The sequence below is a fragment of the Centropristis striata genome, chromosome 5, assembly GCF_030273125.1.
Source record: "Centropristis striata isolate RG_2023a ecotype Rhode Island chromosome 5, C.striata_1.0, whole genome shotgun sequence".
NCBI classification, from domain to species: Eukaryota; Metazoa; Chordata; class Actinopteri; order Perciformes; family Serranidae; genus Centropristis; species Centropristis striata.
In genome coordinates, this window is record NC_081521.1 from 41,745,223 (window position 1) to 41,769,701 (window position 24,479).

The window sequence follows — 24,479 nt, forward strand, 5'->3', positions numbered from 1 at the left end:
AAACAGAACACAGTAGTGATCAGAAAGAGCAACATCGTTCACCACAACCTCAGAGATATTAAGACCTTTGGTAATAATTAGATCTAATATGTGTCCTCTGTTATGTGTTGGGTCTGTGACATGCTGAGAAAGCCCAAAGTTATCCAGAATATTTAAAAGTTCTTTAGCACACCCATCTTCAGGATTATCAACATGAATGTTAAAATCACCTACTAAAACAACACAGTCAGAATCTATGCACACAACAGACAGTAGTTTGGCAAAGTCATCAAAAAACCTTGCATCATATTTGGGGGGTCTGTAGATGGTCAAATAGATTGCTCTATAGGGGGATTTTAACTGAATGGCAACATATTCAAAGGAGTCAAACTGACCATAAGACATGTTTTTGCATTGGAAGCTGTCCTTGAACAGGGTGGCAACTCCACCTCCTCTCTTATGTGTTCTTGCTTCACTGAAGAAACTAAAGTTTAAAATATCATCACTCCTGAGGGGAGAAGATTTTTCAGGAGTGATGATATTACTGCGCCGAGTCGAAGTGCTCCCAAGTGCTATTCCGCCATACATTATAGTTCTCCTTTTTATCCGCTTAGAAAAGCGCCACGTTTTATTTTGTGTGGCCATACTTGGTCGTTTAACTACTCGTGTAGCTGTATTTAAATAGGGAAAACGTGGAGGAGTTTGGTCGCTTCTAACTGTCCATCTGTTTGGATCCTAATGAATGAACTGGGCTAAGCTAAGTGCTAGCCAAGTGGCGCCGCGCGCCAGGGCGATTGAGTGCACGCATTGAGACGCAAGAGGTCTGTATCAACTCGTCTTACTTGACCCAATAACATGTTTTAATATGAAAAAACGGTGGAGTGTTCCTTTAAGGGAAATCGGCAGAGTAGTTTCATTCCCATTCTGTCCATTTACCTCCACATTCACTTTGAGCCGGTGAATTTTTGTTTCCAGTACTGCTATATACATAATGTACTTAACAATGTTAATGTTAAGTACATTATGTACTTAACATTAACATTGTTCTAAACTTTTGGCCTGTACTGTATGTTTGATTGGATTTTGGATTGGATTTTCATTAAGCTGCCTATACATTACATAGTTTGTAAAGTATTGAAGTTTATATATTGGTAACACATCTGATAAACCCACCAAACAAACCTTGAAGCCTGTTGCAGGCTGTTCAAGCTGAACTAGCCCAGTAAACACTGCAGAGACAGACAGGCACGAGATGATTGGTTAAGGTGAATACAGGTATATTCAGACAGACAGTAGGATAAAAAGCTGGTTTTGGACATTAAAGCATGTTTTAGTACAAACCGGAAATGATACCGGAAACCTTTCCAATTTGGTGTGAGGAACTTTTAAACTTCTGGAAAAGCTTGTTAGACAATGAAGATCATTTCAGTGGACATCATAGTGGTAGCCTATCATTGTCTTTTGTCCTTTTCATTGTTGCTAGTGACTATAGGTCATAGGACACCTCCCACATATACAGTACAGGCCAAAAGTTTGGACACACCTTCTCATTCAATGCGTTTTTCTTTATTTTCATGACTATTTACATTGTAGATTCATCAAAACTATGAATGAACACATATGGAATTATGTACTTAACAAAAAAAGTGTGAAATAACTGAAAACATGTCTTGTATTTTAGATTCCTCAAAGTAACCACCCTTTGCTTACTAGAATATAAGACATGTTTTCAGTTATTTCACACTTTTTTGTTAAGTACATAATTCCACATGTGTTCATTCATAGTTTTGATGCCTTCAGTGAGAATCTACAATGTAAATAGTCATGAAAATAAAGGAAACGCATTAAAAGAGAAGGTGTGTCCAAACTTTAGGCCTGTACTGTACCTGCTGATGAATTTGTCTGGAAAGCAGGCCGTGCTAATAACAAATATTAAACTCACAATGTGTCAGCGTAGTTTAGCGTGTTTACAGTCAGTTGTGATCTCACATAACACTCTGAATTCAGAAGCCAGTAATTATGAGTTTTATTTTTAGAGAAACTTGATATAAAACATTTGACATACGCTCAGTCATTTCAGACACCAAAGAACTCAATTCAACAAGGTCAGAAATTAATGTAAAATGTGTTCAACAGTAGAGGGAAAAAATCACAACTTAACCCATTGAAGCCTGGAAAGCGTTTACGTCGTTTTGTAGTATTTGTATAAGCTCTCAAATACTTTTTGAATTTCATTTCTATCTGCTACAGAGGCTGAAAAATCTATTATTTAGTAGAAGCGTTGACACTTTTTCCCCCAGAATTTTTCCAGAATTTCCAGAATATTAGAGGCTTATTTTAAAATCCCCTAGGGATTTTTCAGGCCTCAATGGGTTAACACAAATTCTGGATGACACCCATGCAGACCACTCATTAGCCACTCATGTAGACAGAAAGAGCTTCAGGCTGCGGCATTAAATAGAACTGCCCTTTCACTGCACTCAACATTGATTACAACTGATCTGGGACATGAAAGAGGGCCAACTTTCCAGATTTTCTGCAGTTCGTGTTTTTTTCTCCACCGTGGAAAAATGTGTCCAAAAAATGTGTCCTTTATGTAAAGGTCAAAGGCCACTCCCACAGAATGTCACTGCGTTCTGAGCTGCACAAAGGCTCTGTCTTCCTTTTCTACTTCTTGAATCTGTCCAGAGCAGATCTCTTGCCAGATAGTGCCGCCTCCTTTTTCTCCCTCTGTTTTCTCTCCATTTCAATCTTCGTTTTGTCCTCTGCAGTTTTCCTGATTACGTCCTGGGGGGTAAACAAGTCAAGAGAGATGAGCCAAACACTGCACATAAACCAGAAAGTCCACAATGTCACTGAGTCACTCTTTATTTTATATTCTGGATGTCTTACCCGCTGGTCCTCATGAGCCACTTGTCTCTTGCGCTTTTCAATGCTGCCAGCCGAGCTACGACCTTTTTTCTTATGCCGAGGTACAAATTTCTCTTTGGCAAGCGGGTCAAAGCCCTGGAAAGACAAAAAAAAAATACATTTTTATTTCATGCATTTGTTTTTTTAAAGAGAATTTGAAACTCCAGGACACTGAATTGTGTAAGGTGTAAAGCAAATTGATGAATAAGTCGTCTCTTAATATCAAGAAAACAAAGTTTATCATTTTAGCCAAGAAAAACTGTAATAAAACTGTAGAATAATTGCAGAAATAAGGCATAAATACAAACATAGAGGCTGTACCAATCACTCAAGTCTACACCGTCAATCAATATGTGCTGTAACTGTTGCCAATTTATTGCAACAGATAAAGGAGTTAATTTAAGTTGTACTTGTTTCTTTAAATGTTGTTTTATTTGGTATACATTATAATGCTTTTATTTTGAAGGTGAACTAAGTCACCCAAGTCTGGTTTGGCTGCTCTCGGGGCGTTTGTGGATTTCCCGGGAAGCATGAACAATAGTTCAGATGGAACTGTTTGTCAAGAGAGACTGATCAATAATATATATATTATATTATTATATATAATATAATAAGACTAAGGATGAAATATAATTCCCTTTATGTAGCATGCAGCCAACAAGGTATTTTGTTTAATTAATCTGTATTTTACTTTGTGGAATGTAATGTTAAATGAATTTGATTTAACCTTTATTTCATTATAATTTATGTACAGTTTTCACGCATCGAGAGCAGCCAAACCAGACTTGGATGACTTAGTTCACCTTCAAAATAAAAGCATTATAATGTATACCAAATAAAACAACATTTAAAGAAACAAATACAACTTAAATTAACTCCTTAATCTGTTGCAATAAATTGGCAACAGTTACATGTGCTGTGTGTGAGTCTGAGTGTGTGTGTGTGTGTGTGTGTGTGTGTGTGTGTGTGTGTGTGTGTGTGTGTGTGTGTGTGCATGTTTGTGTATGTGGGGGAGGGAGGGGTGGGTTTTGTCATTTTTATTGTCTGTTTTAATTCTTATTTTTTGTAAAGCACTGTGTTGCATTTATATGTATGATATAAATAAAGTTTGATTGATTGATAGTGCCTGATTAACCTTTAAGGTTTCCTAATATTCACTATGGGTTAACATTATGTTATGTTATGATATACAAGAGTCAACATGCCCACATTTCTTGGGAATATTTTCACTCTTACCAATTAGAGCGGAGCCGCATTCACATTCTTGTTGTTAAAACCGGCTCAATCAATACTCTACAAAACATTTATGAGCTGAACTTTGGAACTGCATCAATAATAAACCGCCAACAGGCTTTTAGATTACTGTCGTCCTAGTTATTATATTAAAAGAGTTTTCTTCTCTTTGTTAGGTTTATGTTCCTTTTTTAATCTGTGAGAGTTTTTGTAACATGAATTTATGTTCTGTAAGTAATAATCTGTATTCAAAATGGTCAGTTATTTTTGTTTTTAACCCTTTGATGCTCAACATGGGTCCAAAATGACCCACATTCATTTCCCATGTTATTTCATGCTGGCTGTGTGTTTGAATATCTTTTTTTTATTCCAACGGATCATTATATCCATTTTTCCTTTCATACTTTATGAAGAAAAATAGTTTTTGTATTATTACATCAAGTTTACACACATGGGTCTAAAATGACCTTGTGCATTAGAAGCTTAGTGATACAAAAAGTGAAAAATTAACAATGTGAGTATATGTGTAACTATGTTTGTCTTATTTTGAAGGTTTAACTTTATAAGAGTTGTTAGAACCACCAGATTACGTTGGAAAATCACATATTTTAACATTTGGGACTTATTAGAGCCACCAAATAATAATTTCCATTGGAAAAACACCAATTTAACAAAATAAGATAATAGATTAATATTTGTGTCTTCTTTGTCAGGTTTTAAATTGGTGACAACATATAAACACCTTCTAATGCACAACATGGGTCAGAAATCACCTCCTGCATTAGAAGAGTAGTGATAAAAAAAGGGTTTTATTCAAAAAGTAAGAAATGAAAACCAAAAATTAGGATGTATGATGATCAAAAATAAGTTATTTGAGGAAAACCTGGAATACAGAATGATTAAATTAATTTATTGCAAAGATACAGAATATAAAAACTTCGTCGGGTCACTTTAGACCATGTTGTGCATCAAAGGGTTAATAATTATTATACTCAACTGAACAGTCTTTAGGATTTGGCCTCCGTTGTCTATTGTGCTATTATCTATATCATGGGTCTCAAACTCGCGGCCCGCGGGCCAATTGTGGCCCTCATGACGATATTTTGTGGCCCCCACCTTGATATGAAAGTTTAATGTGGGTTTTATATGAATGGCACTTTACCGCGTTGTGTGTGGAAGGTCCCTTTTTTTTAGTAATTTTGTGTCTTTTTTAATAATTTTGTGTCTTATTTGGTACTTTTGTGTCTTTTTTAAATAATTGTGGCTTTTTTTAATAATTTAGTTTTTTCTGTCATTTTGTGTCTTTTTTTACATAATTTTGTGTCTTTTTTGGTCATTTTGTGTCTTTTTTTAGTAATTTTGTGTCTTATTTTGGTCATTTTGTGTCTTTTTAAAATAATTTTGTGTCTTTTAATAATTTAGTTTTTTTCTGTCATTTTGTGTCTTTTTTGGCCATTTTGTGTCTTTTTTAATAATCTTGTGTCTTTATTGGTAATTCTGTGTCTTTTTTTTAGTCATTTTGTGTCTCTTTTTTAGCAATTTTGTGTATTTTTGGTCATTTTGTGTCTTTTTTTAAGTAATTTAGTTTATTTTCTGTCATGTTGTGTCTTTTTTTTAGTAATTTTGTGTCTTTTTTTGGTTATTTTGATTCTGCCTCCAGCGGCCCCCAGGTAATTTGAGTTTGAGACCCCTGATCTATATGGTTTTGTTAGTGTTCTTTTTTTAATGTGCTATTAAATAGAAAGGGGAAAAAGCACTGAGAAGGACACATAGCTACTATGAGGAAAGATCTGCATCCTAAAACAGGCGTTGATGAGTGCGAGACACTGACCAGAGCTTGGACCCGGTCTTGGTGCCTTTGCTGGAAGGTGGCCCGGTCCACCTGTCCCAGCTGGGCGGGGTCCAGGGTGATGAGCTCCGGCTGGATTTTCTCCAGCAGGGCTTTAACCTCCCACTCCTGCCTCTGCTTTGCACTGCGGTACGGGTTAGCATCCAGACCGTCAAAGTTGGGCTCTCCCGCCCCTGAGAGTGGAGGATGGAGGAAGACAGCAGTAAAGGAGGAAACAGGGTTAATGCATAATGAACGGAGGATTCAAAATAAAACAGAATATATGCACTTTATGGGTATTTATGCACATTGTTTCATAGCACCAACATTTTTATACTGTATATTCATATTTATTCTGCACTGGAATTCTATTCTACTCCTTAATACATACTCCTTCTTTAGACACTTTATTTTTTATTGTATTTTTATATTTTATTGCTTGAAGTATGCCTAGGTTGTTCTTTTTATTTAATTGTGTTGTTATTGTCTCTGTGCGTAATGCTGCTGCTACACTGGAATTTCCCAGCTTGGGAGGGAGGGAGGGAGAGAGAGAGAGAGAAAGAAAGAAAGAAAGGTTGGAAGGAAGGAAGGAAGGAAGGAAGACAGACAGACAGACAGACAGACAGACAGACAGACAGTCTGTCTGTCTGTCTGTCTGTCTCTCTGTGGTGTTCGGGTCCCAGAGAGCCGAACACCACATGAGGGTTGAGAGGACGCAGCTCTAGAGTTCAGTGTTCTGGTTGGTTTTAACCATCAGGGAACCTCACGCTTCAGTTTAAATAAATAAATGGTGTGATGTGGACCTGAGGCTGACCTGGGACCAGCATGCTGGTGAAGCCGTCTCCGTGCCCGACCCCGAGGACGTCCTCAAAGGGACAGAAGTGCGTCCCCCACACCGTCCCTGGCAGTCGGTGAGCCATGTAGGGTTTAGTGACGGGAGCGCTCCACACGTCTCTGTACAGCTGCAGGGACACACATCAGCTCAGTTAAACACTCTTATGCATTAAAAGAAGAGAAAAACACACATAGGAAATCTAGTGAAGAAGCTGAGGTTAAAATTGGGTTTTTATTTTCAAAATAAGTTGTGTTTTTGTTTTAATGTAAAAAAAACAACGTCTTGTCACTGCAACGTTTTTATCTGTGTTGGATTACGGAGATCTTTTGTACATGAATGCTGCTGATCAATGTCTCAGAATGATTGATCCTGTTTATCATCTGGGTAGGATGTCCTGCTCTGGCCACTCCAAGGGCTAATCATTGGTATACTCTCATTTATAGGCAATATTGGGACTGCTGCCTTCGTACATTTGCACCTTAATTACTGTGAGAAATGCAGGATCTTATTCTCTTGGTTCACTAGATCAGTTGTTGCTTTCTGTCCTTCTGCTCTACAGAGTTGGTAAAAGGACATTTGTTTACTCTGCACCTTCTGCTGGAATATGCTGCAGAAAGAATGGAAATTAACTGAATTTGTTTCTTTGAGCACTTTTAAATCCAAACTAAGAGTTATTGAGGCCAATTCCATAACATGCACTTGTTTCTCATGATGTGTTTAAGGTCTGTATGTTATGTAAATATGTAACTGTATTCTGTGTTTGCTGGCTCCCTTAAAGAAAAAGAGCTTCTTAATCTCATTGGGATATTCCCTGGTTAAATAAAGGTTAAAGAAAATAAAAAAGAAAGACAATAGTGTCAAATAATGACTTTCTGCAATGTGGGACAATTTAAAGCATCAACATGCAAAATGTCAGCTTGTTTTTTTTATTCTATCCTTATGCTGTGTTGTTTATTATTACTGTCATTGTTGTTTATTGTTCTAATTTGTAATTGTTTCATTGTTTTTTATTATTACTGCCATTGCTGTTTTATTATTATTGTTTTGTTTTTAATTGTTTATTGTAAGGTGACCTTGAGAGTCCTGAAAGGTGCCTATAAATAAAATGCATTATTATTATTATTATTTATGCTGAGCTTACACAAAACCATTTTCACAGTTTCAGACTAAAAACAGAAAGTCTTTAGTAGCTCTGGTCATCTGGATGGTTACGTGTCAGGTAGTAATCTGCTTCTAAGGTAGTAATCTTCTTATCAGTCTAGTCTTCTAGGGTTTACGATCATATCAACGTGGTGGATATGATCTTAAGTCTCAGTGACGTAAAACAATCAACAAACAATAGATGAGCGGTTCCAGTAAGACCAGTAAAACCACTTTGACAGGAAAAGTTACATCACAATAATGTTAGTAAGCTCAGTCCTACATAACAATACAGTGATGTCATATATTTACGGCCACAAGCGGGATTTTTGGGGGCGATGTTTCTTAGTAAAGAGAACAGTTAAAATGTATAAATAAATATACAGCCTGCATAAATTATTAATAAATAATCTATGATTAATGTATGATTAATTAAATGAAAGTTGATAGAACTGATACATATAATTATTCAGTTAAACAAATTATAATCAAATAGGACATAAATGAATATCATGAATTCATTTCTAGATGTTCATTTCCTTTATTCTTCCATAAATCTATTTTTACTGTAAAATAGTCAACTCTTCATGTGAGAAACACAGAAACGCCTTTTCAGCTTTGTGAGGCATTTTGTGGCGTCTTCTCTTCTTTTTTCTTTTCTTTCCAACACAAACCAGTGAAACACTCCAGCAGCTGGAGCCACAAGCTGCTTCTCCTCCATCTGCATTTCACTAAGAGCATGATGGGGGGAAATGCATTGTAGGAAAAAAATGCTAAAAGAATCTAGTTGTAGTCTCATAAATAGTTAATCTGCAAGATTCACAGTCTGTCTAAACCAGAGGTGTCAAACTCTATACACTATAATTATATTTGGCCCGCGAGGAAATACCAAATGACAACCAGAGCTGGCCCGCAGGTATTATACAGCACAAATAATACTACAAATCCCAGAATGCTCTGCTGGTGTTCTGGCTTGAACACAGTAGATCAGTGTGGAGCAAACTGAGCAACAATTAAAGTGTCTTTATGCACTTTTTCTTGCTAGTCCAAGGCTTGAATGGCTGCACATTCATTGAAGGATATTATTATTAGTCATTTGGTTTATTATTGTTATTTTATTCTCACATTTATTTTTAGCCTGTGGAAAAAGATTACTGTTAAATATAAATTTAAAGAAGGCCGCATATAAAATAAAGGGACGTACGATTTTTATTAAAATTTTATGTAAGAAATGAATGCCATTGATGTGTTTGTTTGTTTTATTTGATATTCGATTTTGCATGTTTGCAATATTAAGTTATATCAAGCTTTGCTTGTTCCATTTCGTTTGAACTTTTTAGTTTAGGTTAATTTTTTCAATAAATATCAATGTTGGCCCGCGACTTTGTCCAAGTTTTACATTTTGTCCCACTGTGTGTTTGAGTTAGACAGCCCTGGTCTAAAACCTCAGAGTGAGACTAGAAACTCCAAACTCTTGTCTTTAGATGTGAGCTGGTAGTTTTCTGGGAGTCTTTTCCTAATCTTTTCATAGTCTTCTGATGTATAGAAGCATTAGGAAGAAGAACTTACGGCAGAACTTTTTCACAGCAGACGTTTTTGCAAAAGCAGCAAGAACGCAGGTGAAACTAACACCTGCGCATTTTACAGTCTCTGAGCCCCGAGCAGGGAATTCATTTGCTCCTGTCACATTTTATGACTATGACCTACTTCTTTCACTGCAATATATATAATAGAAACATTCTGCACCTCAATGGAAACAGCAGTTATGGACAGAGGAAGGGAGAACTATTCAGAAATATTCAATATAACTGTAAAAAAGAAAATGCGGGAAAAAAATGTAATATAATGGAATCTATGTATATAAAATGTTCACAAATGTTAGCAATAATGGAAAGATAATGGGGGCTCCAAATGCTATATATATATATATATATATATATATATATATATATATCTCGATATATATATATATATATATATATCGATATATATATATATATATATATTGATATATATACATCTTTACAACCTCTCCTTTGTGTAAACAACCTGCAGTTCTGTTGGATGTGAACATGTAACATGGCTGCCCACTTACACCACAGAGTGCAGAATTGGATAATGGTTTTTTTTTTACAGGATCTGCAACCAATTTGTGATTTCAATAAAATATCACATTTTTAACCTCCTGAGAGCCAAGCTTTTGTTTGGTATGTATTGTTGGTTTCTCATAGATATTTTGGATTTGTAGGACCTGATAAATACAAAAACTAAGCATTGTCTTTGAACAGGAATTAGTTTTTGAAAAAAAATAATGGGTCCATTTTACTGTATCATGCAATTAATTCACCAGTGAATAAAACTTTTTATTTCCTTACATTTACTCCCTCTCATTTGAAGAATGATAGTAAAAGTCTATTCGTTTTCAAATGAATACTTCCTGATTAGCAGCGTCGGAAAAATGTTGCTAATGCTAAAAATAGTCAAACTTGCACAGAACATCAAACTACAAACATTATTAAGCACAAATACACAAGTTTTAATCATAAAATCTGATCAGCTTTGGGACCTGGTCCACTTTTGTCTGGGTAAAAGCTGTTAATTGACTTTACCAAGATGCTGCCATCTGGTTTTTACACTGATTGATGTATTGTTCTTATTCTAGAGTGCATAGTTGGAGTTAAGCAGAATGAAATATAAGGTCCAGAAAACCTAAAATGAAATGTCCACATATGAGGATGCAGGGTCCAGGGTCTCAGGAGGTTAAGCTAATTGTTACTTATTTCTTATGAAAGTGTTTGTGAGACATGACCCATTCAAGGACCATCAGAAAGTGGTAAACCTGACAAATTGCAGTGTGTTTGTTTGGAAAACATGCTTTTTCCCACCAGGCTTTGGGGTTCAGAGGGTTAAAATGAACTCATGTGTAATTGTCAGTTCCAAGGAAAGCTTCCTGGAGAGGAGGAGATTGATTATAATTGGTATTAATCTATACAGACAACAGGAACAGGTCAGTTGTAACCTGCAGCAATGTGAAATGTTTCCACCAAATGTATCCGTACCAAGGTTATTATAGTAAACGGAAACTAACGAAATAACCAAAACTAGAATTTAAAAAACATTTTTGTTAACTGAAATAAAAATAAAAACGAGAGTTTTTAAAAAACCGATAACTAACTGAAACTGTATTTTGTGGTTACAAAACTAACTAAAACTAACTAAAATTATAGTGAAAATGTCCTTAGTTTTCGTTTTTGTCAACTTTTTTCATTCATAATTCAGTGTTTCTATTTGAACATGCAACACATGGTGAATATGTTTACTGAGACTGGGATGTTTACACTAGAACCAAAATACAAAACAGTTAATAACCTTATTGGGGCTGAGATGATAAACCAAAGGAAATAAAGGAAACATTTATTATGACCACTTTGAATCTGGCACCCAACACATAGCCCATTACAAAAAAAAACTAAAACTAACACTAAAACTAATAAAAACTAAACTAAAACTAAGCATTTTCAAAAAAACTAAACCAAAACTAGAAAACTCACTCTAAAAACTAACTAAAACTAACTGAATTTGCAAACAAAAATTCACAACGAAATTAAAACTAAAACTAATGAAAAATCCAGAACTATTATAACCTTGGTGCGTACCAGATTGGCTCTGATGGCTCTTTACAGGAAACTGACTAGATCTTTGTTAGGAAATGAAGCCTTGACTTTTGTTTCTCCATACATTCAACGTGTCTGTGGTTTCTGCTTCTGCTGATCATGATCAAATCAAGCTGTGTTCCCTCAACAAACCATTCCCCTGAATGCATCACTTCCTTTGTGCAGGCTCATTTTTCACCGACGTATGGTGGAGAGAGCAGTGTGGAGGTGGTACAGACCTGAACAACGTCCCCTGTGGCTGCAGACAGCAGCCCTCTCTGGCTCAGGGACAGACAGGAGGCTCCGGCAGGCAGGAAGTAAGACTTGAGGGGTTTGAAGGTTCTGATGTCATAAACCTTCAGCTTTTTATCCATACCAGATGTGACCATGTATCTGCCAAGAGGAGACAAAAACAACACATTGCTCTCTGGTGGACATTGAGGAAACTGCAGTTTAGTTACCAAAACTGTGATTTTTTTTTTTTAACCTGATGTTAAAGCTGTTCACTATTTAGGAATTTATTCTACAAAGTGTTATCTTGTAACCACCCACTGCTCTGCCTGGGGTCGCTACCACCAGGAAATACTTGGCCACATACACACTACTGGTCAAAAGTTTTAGAACACACCAACTTTTCCAGAATTTAATTGAAAATGATGCAGTTTAATGTCTCAGTGTACTCTGAAATTAATGCACATTTGCAACATTTAAAATTCTTTTTTGAGCATGATAGTGTTTTGAAAGTAAAAAAAAAGATTCAAAATCATGTTTTATGTTGGACTAAAGGACTAAAAAAAGACACAAAATGACCAAAAAAAGACATAAAATGACCAAAAAAGACACAAAATGACAAAAAAAGACACAAAATGACTAAAAAAAAGACACAAAATGACCAAAAAAAAGACACAAAATGACCAAAAAAAAAACACAAAAAAGACACAAAATGACTAAAAAAAGACACAAAATGACCAAAAAAATACACAAAATGACAAAAAAAAGACACAAAATGACCAAAAAAAGACACAAAATGACTAAAAAAAAGACAAAATGACCAAAAAAAGACACAAAATGACAAAAAAAGACACAAAATGACTAAAAAAAAGACACAAAATGACCAAAAAAAGACACAAAATGACAAAAAAGACACAAAATGACCAAAAAAAAATAAACAAAATGACAAAAAAGACACCAAAAGACACAAAATTACCAAAAAAAAGACACAAAATGACCAAAAAAAGACACAAAATGACTTACAAAGACATGAAAAGAATTCAAAAATGGACAAAATAGCCCAAGACTCCATAGAGTTAAGTTGTTAACCCATTTCTTGTTCCCTGAAAAAGGCCTACTTGTATAATTCTGAAATGTACATTATTTTCCAGTTTTGGTTAAGCTTACCTTTTTTTATTTACCTCTGGCAGTTCACCACTTACCTTTGGACCCTTTCAAGCTGTTCATTTGACTTGAACTGCTTGAATTTCAATAAAAAACTGGAAAAATTGGGGTGTTCTAAAACTTTTGACCGGTAGTGTACATTTTTATTTTTTTACCATTTAAATTGGGAAAATCTTATTTAATTGTAAAGCAGCGAGAAGTGCATTGTTTCACTCAGCTCTCTCTGTGTTCATCACGCCACAAATGAGACTAAATCAGCCAGCTAGTGATTCCTCTGCCTGACTTCTTGCTGCAACTCAACTTCAGTCAGCAGAAGAAAGTTATTAGTTATTAAGTTAGAAGAAACTTATTTGCAGTGGAGTGTTCTGAGTTCTGTGTTTAACTCCCAGTCCTGAGGTCTGCATGGCTAGATCTGATTCACTACAGCTACAAACTGTTAGAAAAGTCTCCTCGGGACGTGGAAGAAGCGGATCACAAGTCTGAAACAATCTTACGAAGCTTACCACTGATATTGACTCACTTCCTACTAATAATATTAGTGTAGAGCAGGGATGGGCAACTTAAATGCTGCAGGGGGCCACAATATTTCATGTTCACTACCACAGGGCCACATATAGGAGCGTCACTTAACCAGATCTAATCAAATCAATTTTATTTATATAGCCCAAAATCACAAATCACAGATTTGCCTCAAAGGGCTCCACAGACTGTACATGGTACCTGGTACCAGATATGATGAAACTGACATTTTAAATATGTTTACAGTGCAGTAACTTAACATATTTCATGCTCAAATGCATCTATAACAGTATAAATAGGAAAACAAAAGGTTTGAAGCAAATAAAAAATAACCACTTACTGTGATTTCTTTTTTGTCAGTGCAAGAACAGCAGACCAACATTAATTGCAAGAAGTCATTTTGTGCATTTTTACACTGCACTTTTAAGATTTCATGCTCAAATGCATGTAGTTGTACTGAGGGCCACTTCTAGTGAGGGTGTGGGCCGTATGCGGCCCCCGGGCCTCCAGTTGCCCATCCCTGGTGTAGAATAATTTTTATATGCAACTGTGCAGAAATGCTGAATTTAATCGAAAGAATAGACATGCAATAAAAAAGCTTTCAAATGTTGATTAAAAATGAATTATTAATAAAGCTTTGAACTAATCACAACAGCCCTAGCTATGAAATAATATTGATTAATAAACAATCCATTACCAAGTAAAAACTGAATGTTTAAAAAGGGGTTTAAAACTTAAATGAAATATTAATGCTGTTGTTTATACTGGGAGTGAAACAACCTCTACGTGATGCACACGATTATCCACAGCCTCCTGCAGAATGATCCCAATATCCATGTTGTCTTTCTAATAAAGTGTGGCGTCTCTGGTGACTCACGTGCCCGTCTTGTCCACGGTGACGGAGCGCACGCCGCCCTGGTGACAGAGCATCTGGACCAGAGCTTCTTTCTGGTTGGGCGACCACAGCGTGACGGTGCCGTTGGCGTGGCCGAGGTGGATGACGGCGTTCTGAGGGTTCTGGCTCATCACATCCAGCCGGCCGGACTTGGTGCAGGTGGCGGTCACCTCCTTCCCCACAGACACGTCCAGATACTGCAGGAAACCTGTGGCACTCTGGAGACGGGAGGGGAAACAGGAAGTCAGGAGCTGATTGCAGGCAAAGAGACGACCAATGAATACACACAAGCCTTAATGTCTAACCTTCACAAGAGTATCATTATCTCTGCTAGCCTGGCTGGTTTACCCAGACTGCCTTGCGCGCTCGAATTTAATTTCAAACCTCCATCCAGTCTGGAAACCAGGAAGGTTTCTTAGCCCTGTTTTAGGGATCCAATCACAGAGCGGGGAGGGACGGTGAGACGATGATGCGTACTACTCGGCAGACGGAAGCTTGTAGTTTTCTTACGGATCCAACATGGCTGCTGCAGACGCGAAACTCTCTTTAGCTGTAGATGGTGTTTTAAATAGTTTAGAGCGAAAGTTGAAAGGCGAAAGGTCTCTGGGGGCTCCGCTGAGATCACCGGTGTTATGGTAGCGGGGCTATTAGCGTCGCTAGCGGCTATTAGCGACGTTAGCGGCTATTAGCGCTGCTAATTAAGTTGCGTTTCCTTAACGTTGCATTTTTGCGTCATGAAAACTAGCGATAGCTAGCTAGGTGGGATAGCGCTAACGTCTTCCCTAGCTCAGGAACAAGGGCTCCACATTTAGCTGATGTAGATTTCACCTCAGCAGGTTCCTTTTTATGGCAGGAGGAGGCATTTCTCTTTCCTTACTCTGAGATGAACTCAGGCAGGAGATTCATTTTGCCATCTTTTCAAAATATATGCATTAGCCGTCTTTTCAAAACAGGTTCATTTGTCATTTTCCAAAAAGGTCCTTTCTAATATATTTAATATATTGTGCATTAATGTTTCTTGGTGAATGAGAATGTTGAGGTATTAATCTGAAAGGTATTTAATGACATTCATGTCAAAGCTACAGGAGAGTGATGATACACACATAGCAGCCAATAAAATCTATTGTTATTAGGCCTATCTGACTGCTTGTATTGCCTCATGACTGACGGAAAATGTCCCTTGTTGTGTGCAGTATAATTGTGATGCATCGTAGAATCGACTCGTTACCTGGTGAATCGTAATCGAATCGGATTGTGAGGGCGGTGCCAATGCACAGCCCTAGTGTTAGGCAAACAGAACATTCAACAGAAAAAAACATGGCAGGATGGTTGAAATGAACTCACCGCTGTTGCTAGCAGGAAGTGGTAGGGCAGGAACTGCATGCGAAGGACGTCATTGAACTTGCGGATGCAGTGAAGCTCTATTCCATTGGAGTCGTAGATATACAGCCACTTCTTCTGAGCCACTGCATACATGGCCTCACTATGCAGCCACCTACATAAAGGCAGAGACATGTTGTGCACACTTGCTGGTAGGTGAAGCACTAGGTGATTATAATAATAATAATAATATTAATAATGATATTATACAGGGTTCGTACACTTTTTCAGTGGTCACATTCAAGCACTTTAAGGACTTTCAAGGTCCATTTTCAAGCTTTTCCAGGACCTTTCAACGGTTGTAAATGTCATGTTTTATATGAGTACTTTGATACTAAAAAGGGTAATTTCACCATACCACCAGCAATGGTATTACACTTTTAACAGCTAAAAGTAGTTTGCTAATCTCATAAAACATGCTGGTTTGGGAATCTAGAGGCTAAGAGCTAAAGGAAGCTCACAGAAATCATCAACCGGCAGCTGGAGGAACTAAACACCAGCCAAACTAGGAGGAAAGACCCACAAACAGGATACTTCAGGACCCTCACATCCAGTAGGAATTAGAACAACTCCCTTCAGTAAGAAGATACAGGAGAGAGCAACAAGAAACATCTAGAAACAAGAAGACGCAGGCCAGATAGGCTATAGGCTGTTCAGTTTATACATTTTTTCCATTAAAAATGTGGTTATCTATAGTCAGATTGCAAGACAAATACAGTAAGAATTTAAAGCATTTACAAGCACTTAATCCAAAATAAAAGCACTTTTCAAACCTTGAAATTCAACATTAAAATTCAAGCATTTTCAAGCATCCGTACGAACCCTGATTATAATTATAGTATAACGTTTTCTTTGCTTTGTATAGTGTTCGGCTGGAAGACTTACTTTACATCATTAATAGTCTCCATCACGTTGATCTCACACATCAGCTGTTTGGACTGCCAGTCTATACAAGCAACATGGCCTCTCCTCCCACCAAGCAGCAGCTGACTGAAGAGAAGAAAATACATTGTTAACTAAATGTCCACAGTTTAAACTTTAAATCCATATTACTATATAAAAGGCACTCACTTGTAGTGATAAAGGAGTTCATTTTCTCATCATGAATTGTGGCAGAAACTCTAAAACAAACACTATTACATCAGGGGTGTCAAACTTTTATTTGGCCCGCGAGGCAATACCAAATTATTATCTTATTATTGTACTATAAAAGCTGACCCGCCGGTATTATACGGCGCATTTACAGCTAATACTACAAATCCCACAATGCCCTGCTGTTGTTTTGGCGCGTCAATCAGGACAGGACCCAGAAACGCTCCTCTGTGACAGTCGTCATAGCAACCTCAAGCTAGAGCTGTCTCCCAGCTACCCCTTCCCAAAAATGGAGGAAAGAAAGGCAGAATTTATTAACCTGTTGAAAAAGTTTATTTTGATATTTAAATCAGAAGGATGCAAATAGAAAAGAGGCATTTTATTTAATTTTTATTTAATAAATTGATGACATTGATGTGTTTTTTATATGAAATTTGATTTTGCATGTCTGCACTATTTAGTTATATATTGTATGTTTATAAGCGTTGCTGGTTCCATATTTAATGTTAAAGCAAAACATGTTTGGTAGATATTAAAAGGTTTATTTGTTCAATGTTGGCCCGCGATTTTATTCAAGTTTTACATTTTGGCCCATTGTGTATGTGAGTATTTTGAGTATTTGACAGCCCTGGTCTACATGGTTTATAGGCGTGTGGAGATACTGACCGTCCAGTCTTGCTGTAATCCGCTCGGTACGGTCCAAACTGAGACAGTGTCAGATTAAAATACTGAGAAGGAAGAGAGAGAGAGGAACAGTAATTAAAAGGCCTCAGACCTGGAAAGCAGTTTATGAAAGGGCTTTTGAAATACAAACAATAAACAAAGACTATGTTTAAGTTTACCTAGACCTTGTAAAAAGCATATTCCACTTGGACATTCTGAATTATTCCTTATTCCTAATTAAGCTTTATTATGACACGTGGGATATGCCAATGTATTTTGGGTTTCAGAGCATTCTTTGGACACAACCCAACTAGGAGAAAATAGAAACACACCTTCTCTAGAATACTATAAAATACTTGATATGCATAAATATTGCAACGTGGACCTTTTGAAGAAGGTTGTTGAAGCAATGAAACAGAGGTTGTGTTTACACATTGAAACAAGTTTGCCACAGTGGAAAACTACGTCAAAAATCCTATTTTGGAATGAGTATGTAAAGCCAATCAGATCTGATTTCATTTGAATATACTTGTACTTTGTGCTTATTTTAAACTTATTTTTATTTTTATGTGATTTTTTGATTGTCTGAAATGGTGCGCTCCCTGGTTCTGTTCTGTTTGGTTTTTTTTCGTTTTTTTCCCCAACTGAAAATGAATGGTCTGTAAAAGAAACCCCAGAAGGGCAGTTTGGACAAATCACTTAAACTTTTACATCCATCCTTTCCTATGTCCTTGAATGACTACGGCTGTAATTGATGTATGTGATGGAAATTTGCCTTCCTAAATAAAAAGAGAATTATAAAAATTTAAAAAATCCTATTTTGACTCAAAGAAGCAAAATGGCACAAGTTGTTCCACCTGTCCATATTTTACCATGATGAACAACATTCTGTGAGAATCAGAGGCCACATGGCTGCATGTCAACAGGAATATTAGTGGAAAAGTCGCTTAGTAGGAATATTGTCCTGTTTGGAATTAAGAGGAAGAAAATGAGTATTTTGTGGATGTAAATGTAGTTAATCTTGTTCTAAACAAGCTGTATTTGACTTGTTTTCTGACATTTAGCTTTTTTAAAAACTAAACAGGAATATAAAAGGCACTGGATTTGTCAAAGTTAAGCCCCCACACATGCAGAACAATCCACCCGAAGCCGTGTGCTGCTCATGCTGTTATCAGGGGCGTGTGCTGTCAATCAACATTTAAAAGTAACAACTGACCTTAAACAACATTAGGAAATAGAAATATGATTTTTTTTTACAATCAAGGCCTCAAGCACTTAGATATCAGAGGTGAAAAACTTTGTTTGGTCAGCGTCCCACCTTGGCCCCTGATGTTATATCCACAGCATCTGCGATATCTTCCTGAGAGATCGTACACGTGTCCTCACCTTCATCTCCTTCTAGAAATCTGAGATTAAACAGGACTTTACTAAATGTGCATTTTCATCGTTAAATCTCTTTCATGTCATACACCGTGACATGAAGCAGCCAGCCAACTTTTAGTAGAAGTTACCCTGCGTCCTCTGGGAGCAGGAGGTCGAAGCGAGCAGCTTGTTTTTGGGACATTTTTGAAGCTTTCTCTGAGCGAACGATCGTATCTTTCAGCTTGGGATGCTGCTGACTCGGCTAGGACGAAGAGAATAAAGAAATGAGATGTTAGCTGGTGGCAACATACAACTCATTTACTAGTTATTGTAAATAAGAGACATCAGGGTGCTTACCTTTTTGGTTTTATTTTTCCTCTTGAACTTCTCCATCCTGTCTCGTGGGATACGAGCAGGTCCTGGGAAAGGGTCAGATTTCTGAGGGAGAATGAAGAAAAAATCTGAGGAAATACAACTTAATGAAGATAAAACAGTACTGTAGAGACGGGAGATGTATTCTGCCCTACAAAGTCTAACTGCAGTAACTAGGCAAAAGGTAAAACTGAGAAAAACTGCTTTAAAGTTTTTTTTACGTTTTTTTAAAAACGTTTTTTAACTGGCCTGCCAAATTGGTTATATGTAGGTAAGTGATATGACACTTATTTCTACATGTATTGATGATGTCATTTTTATGCTCAAAAATCATGATGATTTATTTTACCTTTGACCCCAAAAATGTAGTTACTGCACTCTGGTTTTGCTGTAAAAGTATTAAAATAGTATAAAATCTTAATGATAAACAGAGTGCAGTAACAACAATGTTCCTTCAGCTTTTATATTTAGTTTTCAGTGAATAAACATTTTAAATTGATTTTGTTATAAGTGTGTTTAAGTGAATAACTCTATTCAAAGATTTGTGTATTTTAGACTTAATATTATAGAGTAATGTTATATTTTAGTCTAAATATAATTTTATCTATATCATAGATGTATATGTTTATATATATATATATATATATATATATATATATATATATCCAAAGCAGGCCCTGGTAAGTGCAATTACTGCTTGGTTTTGAGTTGGATTTTGTGGTTTTTATATCATTATTTCCCTGAAATAAAGCAAAATTGAAATCTAAAACTTTGTCACAAGATAAAACAGACATCAAGGAGTTAATTTTTAGTTATAACTCAATTTTGACCAAAAATGTAGTTACTGCAGTTAGACTTTGTAGGGCAGTATTGATATAATATATAAATGTTTACTCAGTTCTATCTGTCGGCTGGTTTAAGGAATACGGCTAGAAAACAACAAACTGCTTGTTGAATAAGAAATAATTAAAGGAAATTAGGGCTGCACAATTTATCAACCATATCAAAATTGCAATATTAGTTTGGAACAGATCCTGAAAAAAAGGGAAAAAATCACATAACTTTACAATGAAAAGGAGAATAATGATGCAAGAATGATCATTCCCTCTACTTGCATTATTAGTCTAAATAATACCAACTAGATCAACTAATCCACATTGTTGTAGTGATTCTTACATTCTCCAATTGTAAACATATGGACCCTATAGACAGGAAAACAATATATATATATTTTAGTCGACTTAAATGTGCATCATTGCCTTTGACCATCTGGCCCTTTGCCCTATCCTCTAAATGTTTGACCAAAATAGCTACAACAGCAAAGACAGACTTGTTCACATTCACTACCAGTGCTTCACAATGAGTGATTTACAGCGAGAAATTAGCAAATGACTTTCATCATGAGGCTCAAAGATGCAGCTCCAGAGGGACTTTTCTTTCTGTTTTTTTGGCCCAAAATGTCTCTTTTTGTTGAAAAGGTTGCCGACCCCTGAACTAGATCCTACAGCCTTACGGGAACTATTTCTAACATTTTCTTATCGACAAATTAAACCGAATACAAAGGAGCGACTTCAAAAACGAATGATAGTTATATTTAAAAAGGCAGTTTTATTGACTCTCTTTCAACTAACTCAAACAATCCCTGAGGGCAATATTGCAGTTTTTATGGTGTGTTTATTGAGCTACTTAACATTGCAGTGACAATGAAAAAAATCTATATTATTGTGCAGCCTTATTAACTATACACACATACTTGTACTTTAGATTAAATATCATACATACATGGGCTGTTTAACCATTAACCAGTTCCTATTTTATAATACTTACAGTTAACCGTTTCTTTGGCAATGTTTACATATTGTTTTTACACTTGATTATTTTATACATGATCTCTTTTCTACTTCCCTAATAAAGTTGTATAAAAACATATTGTGATATTGTGTAGATGTGTTTGTTTCCCACGTCTTTAAATAACAGTGACACAGAACTTGCTTCCACTTTCTTACCCCTGATATGAACTTCTTTCCATCCTCAGGATCATTTTCTTCTTTTCTTTTCTTTGTTTTCTGTGTGTTTTGCTCCTTCTGTTCTCCTTCTTCTCCTCCTTTGTTTCCATGGGTCTCCCCCTCCTCCGCCTCGTCCCAGTAGCGAGCAGGAGGCTGCTAGGAGCAAGCAGGAGCAGGTTAGCAGCAGTGACTCTCACAAAAAGACACATTTACAGTTGATTTATCCCAGCTCGGCTCCTCCATCACCCCTTTCACACGCGCTGCTTGCGTTAGCCGCCTGATGCTAACGAAGCTAATGCTACGGTGTGTGTGTGTGTGCGTCCTGATCTCTGCTAGCTAACAGCACCAACAGCTACATACTCCACCGATCATTTATTCCTATTTACCTTCTTCTCTTTACCCACGTGTGTATCCTTCACCGGTGCTTCGTCGGGCGACGCCATCTTTGTTGTATACGTTTTTTAGTTCCTGTGACGTCACTTCTGAATACATCACTTCCGGCGGTACGTAGTGATGGTTCCGCTGAAGCTCCGACACATGCGCGGTAGCTCATGAAGCAGGCGTGGTTTGGTCACGTGACTCGTGACGTCACCGAGTCACCAACAGTGGAAGTGAACCGCTACCTCGCTGATCCTTCAGAACTTTTATTTTATTTTCTAATGTCATAGTTTATTTTTATGCTTTTATATCTCTATTGGAGTTTGTGTCTGTGTCCACTTGACCTACTGAGATGATGGTTTTGTTGTTTATTTAACTCTTTGCCTTGCAGAATGTTGTATTTGTTTTTGTTCTTTGTATTTTTGGGGGGAATGCATAGTGGAGATTCTTGATTGAACTTGTAATTATAGTATTGTGCAATAAAGATGGGAAAAAAAAAAAAAAAAAAGATCCTTCAGAACTGCTCACATACTGGGCAAACCACAAAAATGTATATCCCAATCTTTATCAAGTTGCTCAACATTTCTTATGCCCCCCAGCCTCACCCGTGCCGTGTGAACAGGTTATTTCCGAGGCTGGGGAAATTGTATTGAAAAGAAGAAACCTCATTGTCATTATCATTGTTGTATTCAGTCGTGTAGTTAAAAACAAATGCATGAACCAATCAATGACACGTCTCGATTGCACTTCATGTTATTGGCCACTAGGTGTCCTACTGGAGCTCTGTGTGTCATTGAAGCTTCCAGTCATGAACCATGTTTTGTTCAACAAAGCCTCGATCAGCCATCACTAGCGATACGTTGAGCGTTGTTTTTCTTTTTAAACACAATCTTATAATTCATGACAACACGAAAAACCATCATTAACTGTATCTGAATGACAACATTTAATTTAAAGTTATGAAAACAAAAGAAATTCGATTTTATTGCCCTTTTTTTCTGTTTTTTCCGTTTTGTTGCTTTTTATTTATTTACACTGCAAAAAAGGTGTTTAGTCTAAAAACAAGATAAAAACAGTAAATCTGAGGGAAATGATCTTGCTGCATGGACAGATAATTTACCTTGACAAGATTTCTTGAATTAAGATTGTTGAATCTAGAAATATGCATGTTGAATGCTTAAAACAAGAAATTAACTCCTAAAACAAGATAAATTATGTAACACTTCTGAATCCAAAGTTTTTTTCCTAGGTAAGAAACAAATAATTTACAGGTCACTCTGCTCGGGCCAGTTCAGCAGCTTTAATTTATCTTGTTTTAAGAGTTGATTTCTTATTTTAAGCGTACAACATGTTTATGCTTATTATGAAAGTATCTGTCTTTAGACACCCTTTTTTGCAGTGTATATACAGCATTAGCTGTTGTACAAGTAGTTACTGCAGCTGGGTTTAAGTTCTTTGTATTAGGTAGATTAATTCAGTTGTTCCTTTCCTGTTTACTAAAAAGGAAATGGTTCTAAAAAGTTCTCACAACAAGGACTGTGGGTTTTCTTTGTGACTGGGTCATGATTTCTGGAAATAGTTATTGCTGTTTAGTTTTTGAAATGTATCTTTTAGTCGCTTCGAGCATCACAAGTGAAGTGCCGTATAGATAGAACTCACACCATTATAATCTAAATCGATGAATAGCACTGCAGGGAAGATAAATATTGATTAATTTTGGGGTGTATCAACCCTTAAAGTAAAGACACCAATTGCAGCAAAAAACAGGACACCATCCTTCCTTGCAAATCCTCATCACTCAGCTAGTCTCTAGAAGTCAAAACTTTCATGAAGTGAAAGTTTCAATAATGGGTTGCAACATACTCACAGCTGTCCACTGGCCTTTGGACAAATACTTGTGTGAGTGGTTTTGACTTCCTCCCTTGAAGCATTTTTGAAAATGTGCCAAGACTCTTTATCTATCTCAAATAACATGCAGAGGGTGGTTCTCTACGACAAACTTTGCTTTTCATCTGCCAGAACAAAGCTGTGTATGTAAAACAAACGCTGCAAAAAAAAGATGCTTTTTGTTATTCTTTCCTTGTATTAAAGGGCATTTCACAGGAGAAAGAACTCCATATGTTTGAGTTGAACTCCTCACAGCAAAATCTGTAGTGTCGTTTTTTCAGTGTTAATCATTTTGAGTTGCTGAGTGTTGATTTTTAGAGTTGTTTGAACATTGTAGTGATCAAAAAGCTCTGCCAGCGTTGTTACATGTAAACACCTGAGTTAGATTCACTTCAGTTGGAGTTGATTTTTCAGATTTTGTGACTTGTATGTTCGGCTAAAGACAGAATACACTTTTAATGTATCGTAAAACAAAACAACGAATGTTAATTATCACATTAATGAAAGGAAATAACATGATTTTAGTGTTGAAAAAACACTTAAATGTGTCATAAAATAACACAATGTATGTTAAAAATGAATATTTGACACCCTTGGTGTTGTTTTATGACACCACATAAGTGCACTTTTAACTCAAAATTGTGTTATTCCTTTTCACTTGAGTGTTCAACACTATTAAAGAGTTAAAATATGAACACTTTTCAAAGTGTAATTGTAACTCAGAGTCCGTGAGAACTATATAAACTCAAAAAAACTCTGTGAGTTGAATTAACACTCCTGATTTTTCTGTGCTGCACACTGTGAAGACAATTCCCAAATGGTGGACATAGTTCAAAAGTGCATGCAGTGTGTTGTTTGTCTCTAAGTCCAGCCCTTTTGGCATGTTTGTCTTGGACCTTTATTTTCTTTCAACTTTATAGTTTATTGGGCTGTTTGCTAGTTGCAGGTGGAA

At 36.5% G+C, this 24,479-nt stretch overlaps 1 protein-coding gene across 2 annotated transcripts; it reads right to left on the reverse strand.

Moving 5' to 3' along the window:
* Positions 1 to 1,988: 1,988 nt before the first annotated feature.
* On the reverse strand, positions 1,989 to 21,772 carry wdr46 (WD repeat domain 46). Of its 2 annotated transcripts, none has more exons than XM_059333344.1 (14): positions 21,649 to 21,772; positions 21,263 to 21,415; positions 19,242 to 19,322; positions 19,034 to 19,146; positions 18,841 to 18,928; positions 17,526 to 17,587; positions 16,653 to 16,757; positions 15,732 to 15,882; positions 14,370 to 14,605; positions 11,818 to 11,971; positions 6,765 to 6,912; positions 5,954 to 6,144; positions 2,872 to 2,985; positions 1,989 to 2,766 (listed from the first exon to the last, which is right to left on the reverse strand). In XM_059333344.1, exons 1-14 carry the CDS (start codon positions 21,703 to 21,705, stop codon positions 2,647 to 2,649), a joined length of 1,773 nt encoding a protein of 590 aa, XP_059189327.1. In that variant the 5' UTR covers positions 21,706 to 21,772; the 3' UTR covers positions 1,989 to 2,646. The 2 variants fall into 2 exon arrangements, with proteins under 2 accessions (XP_059189327.1, XP_059189326.1); XM_059333343.1 differs by having other exon boundaries at positions 21,263 to 21,418; positions 21,649 to 21,733.
* Between the last annotated feature and the right edge of the window lie 2,707 nt (positions 21,773 to 24,479).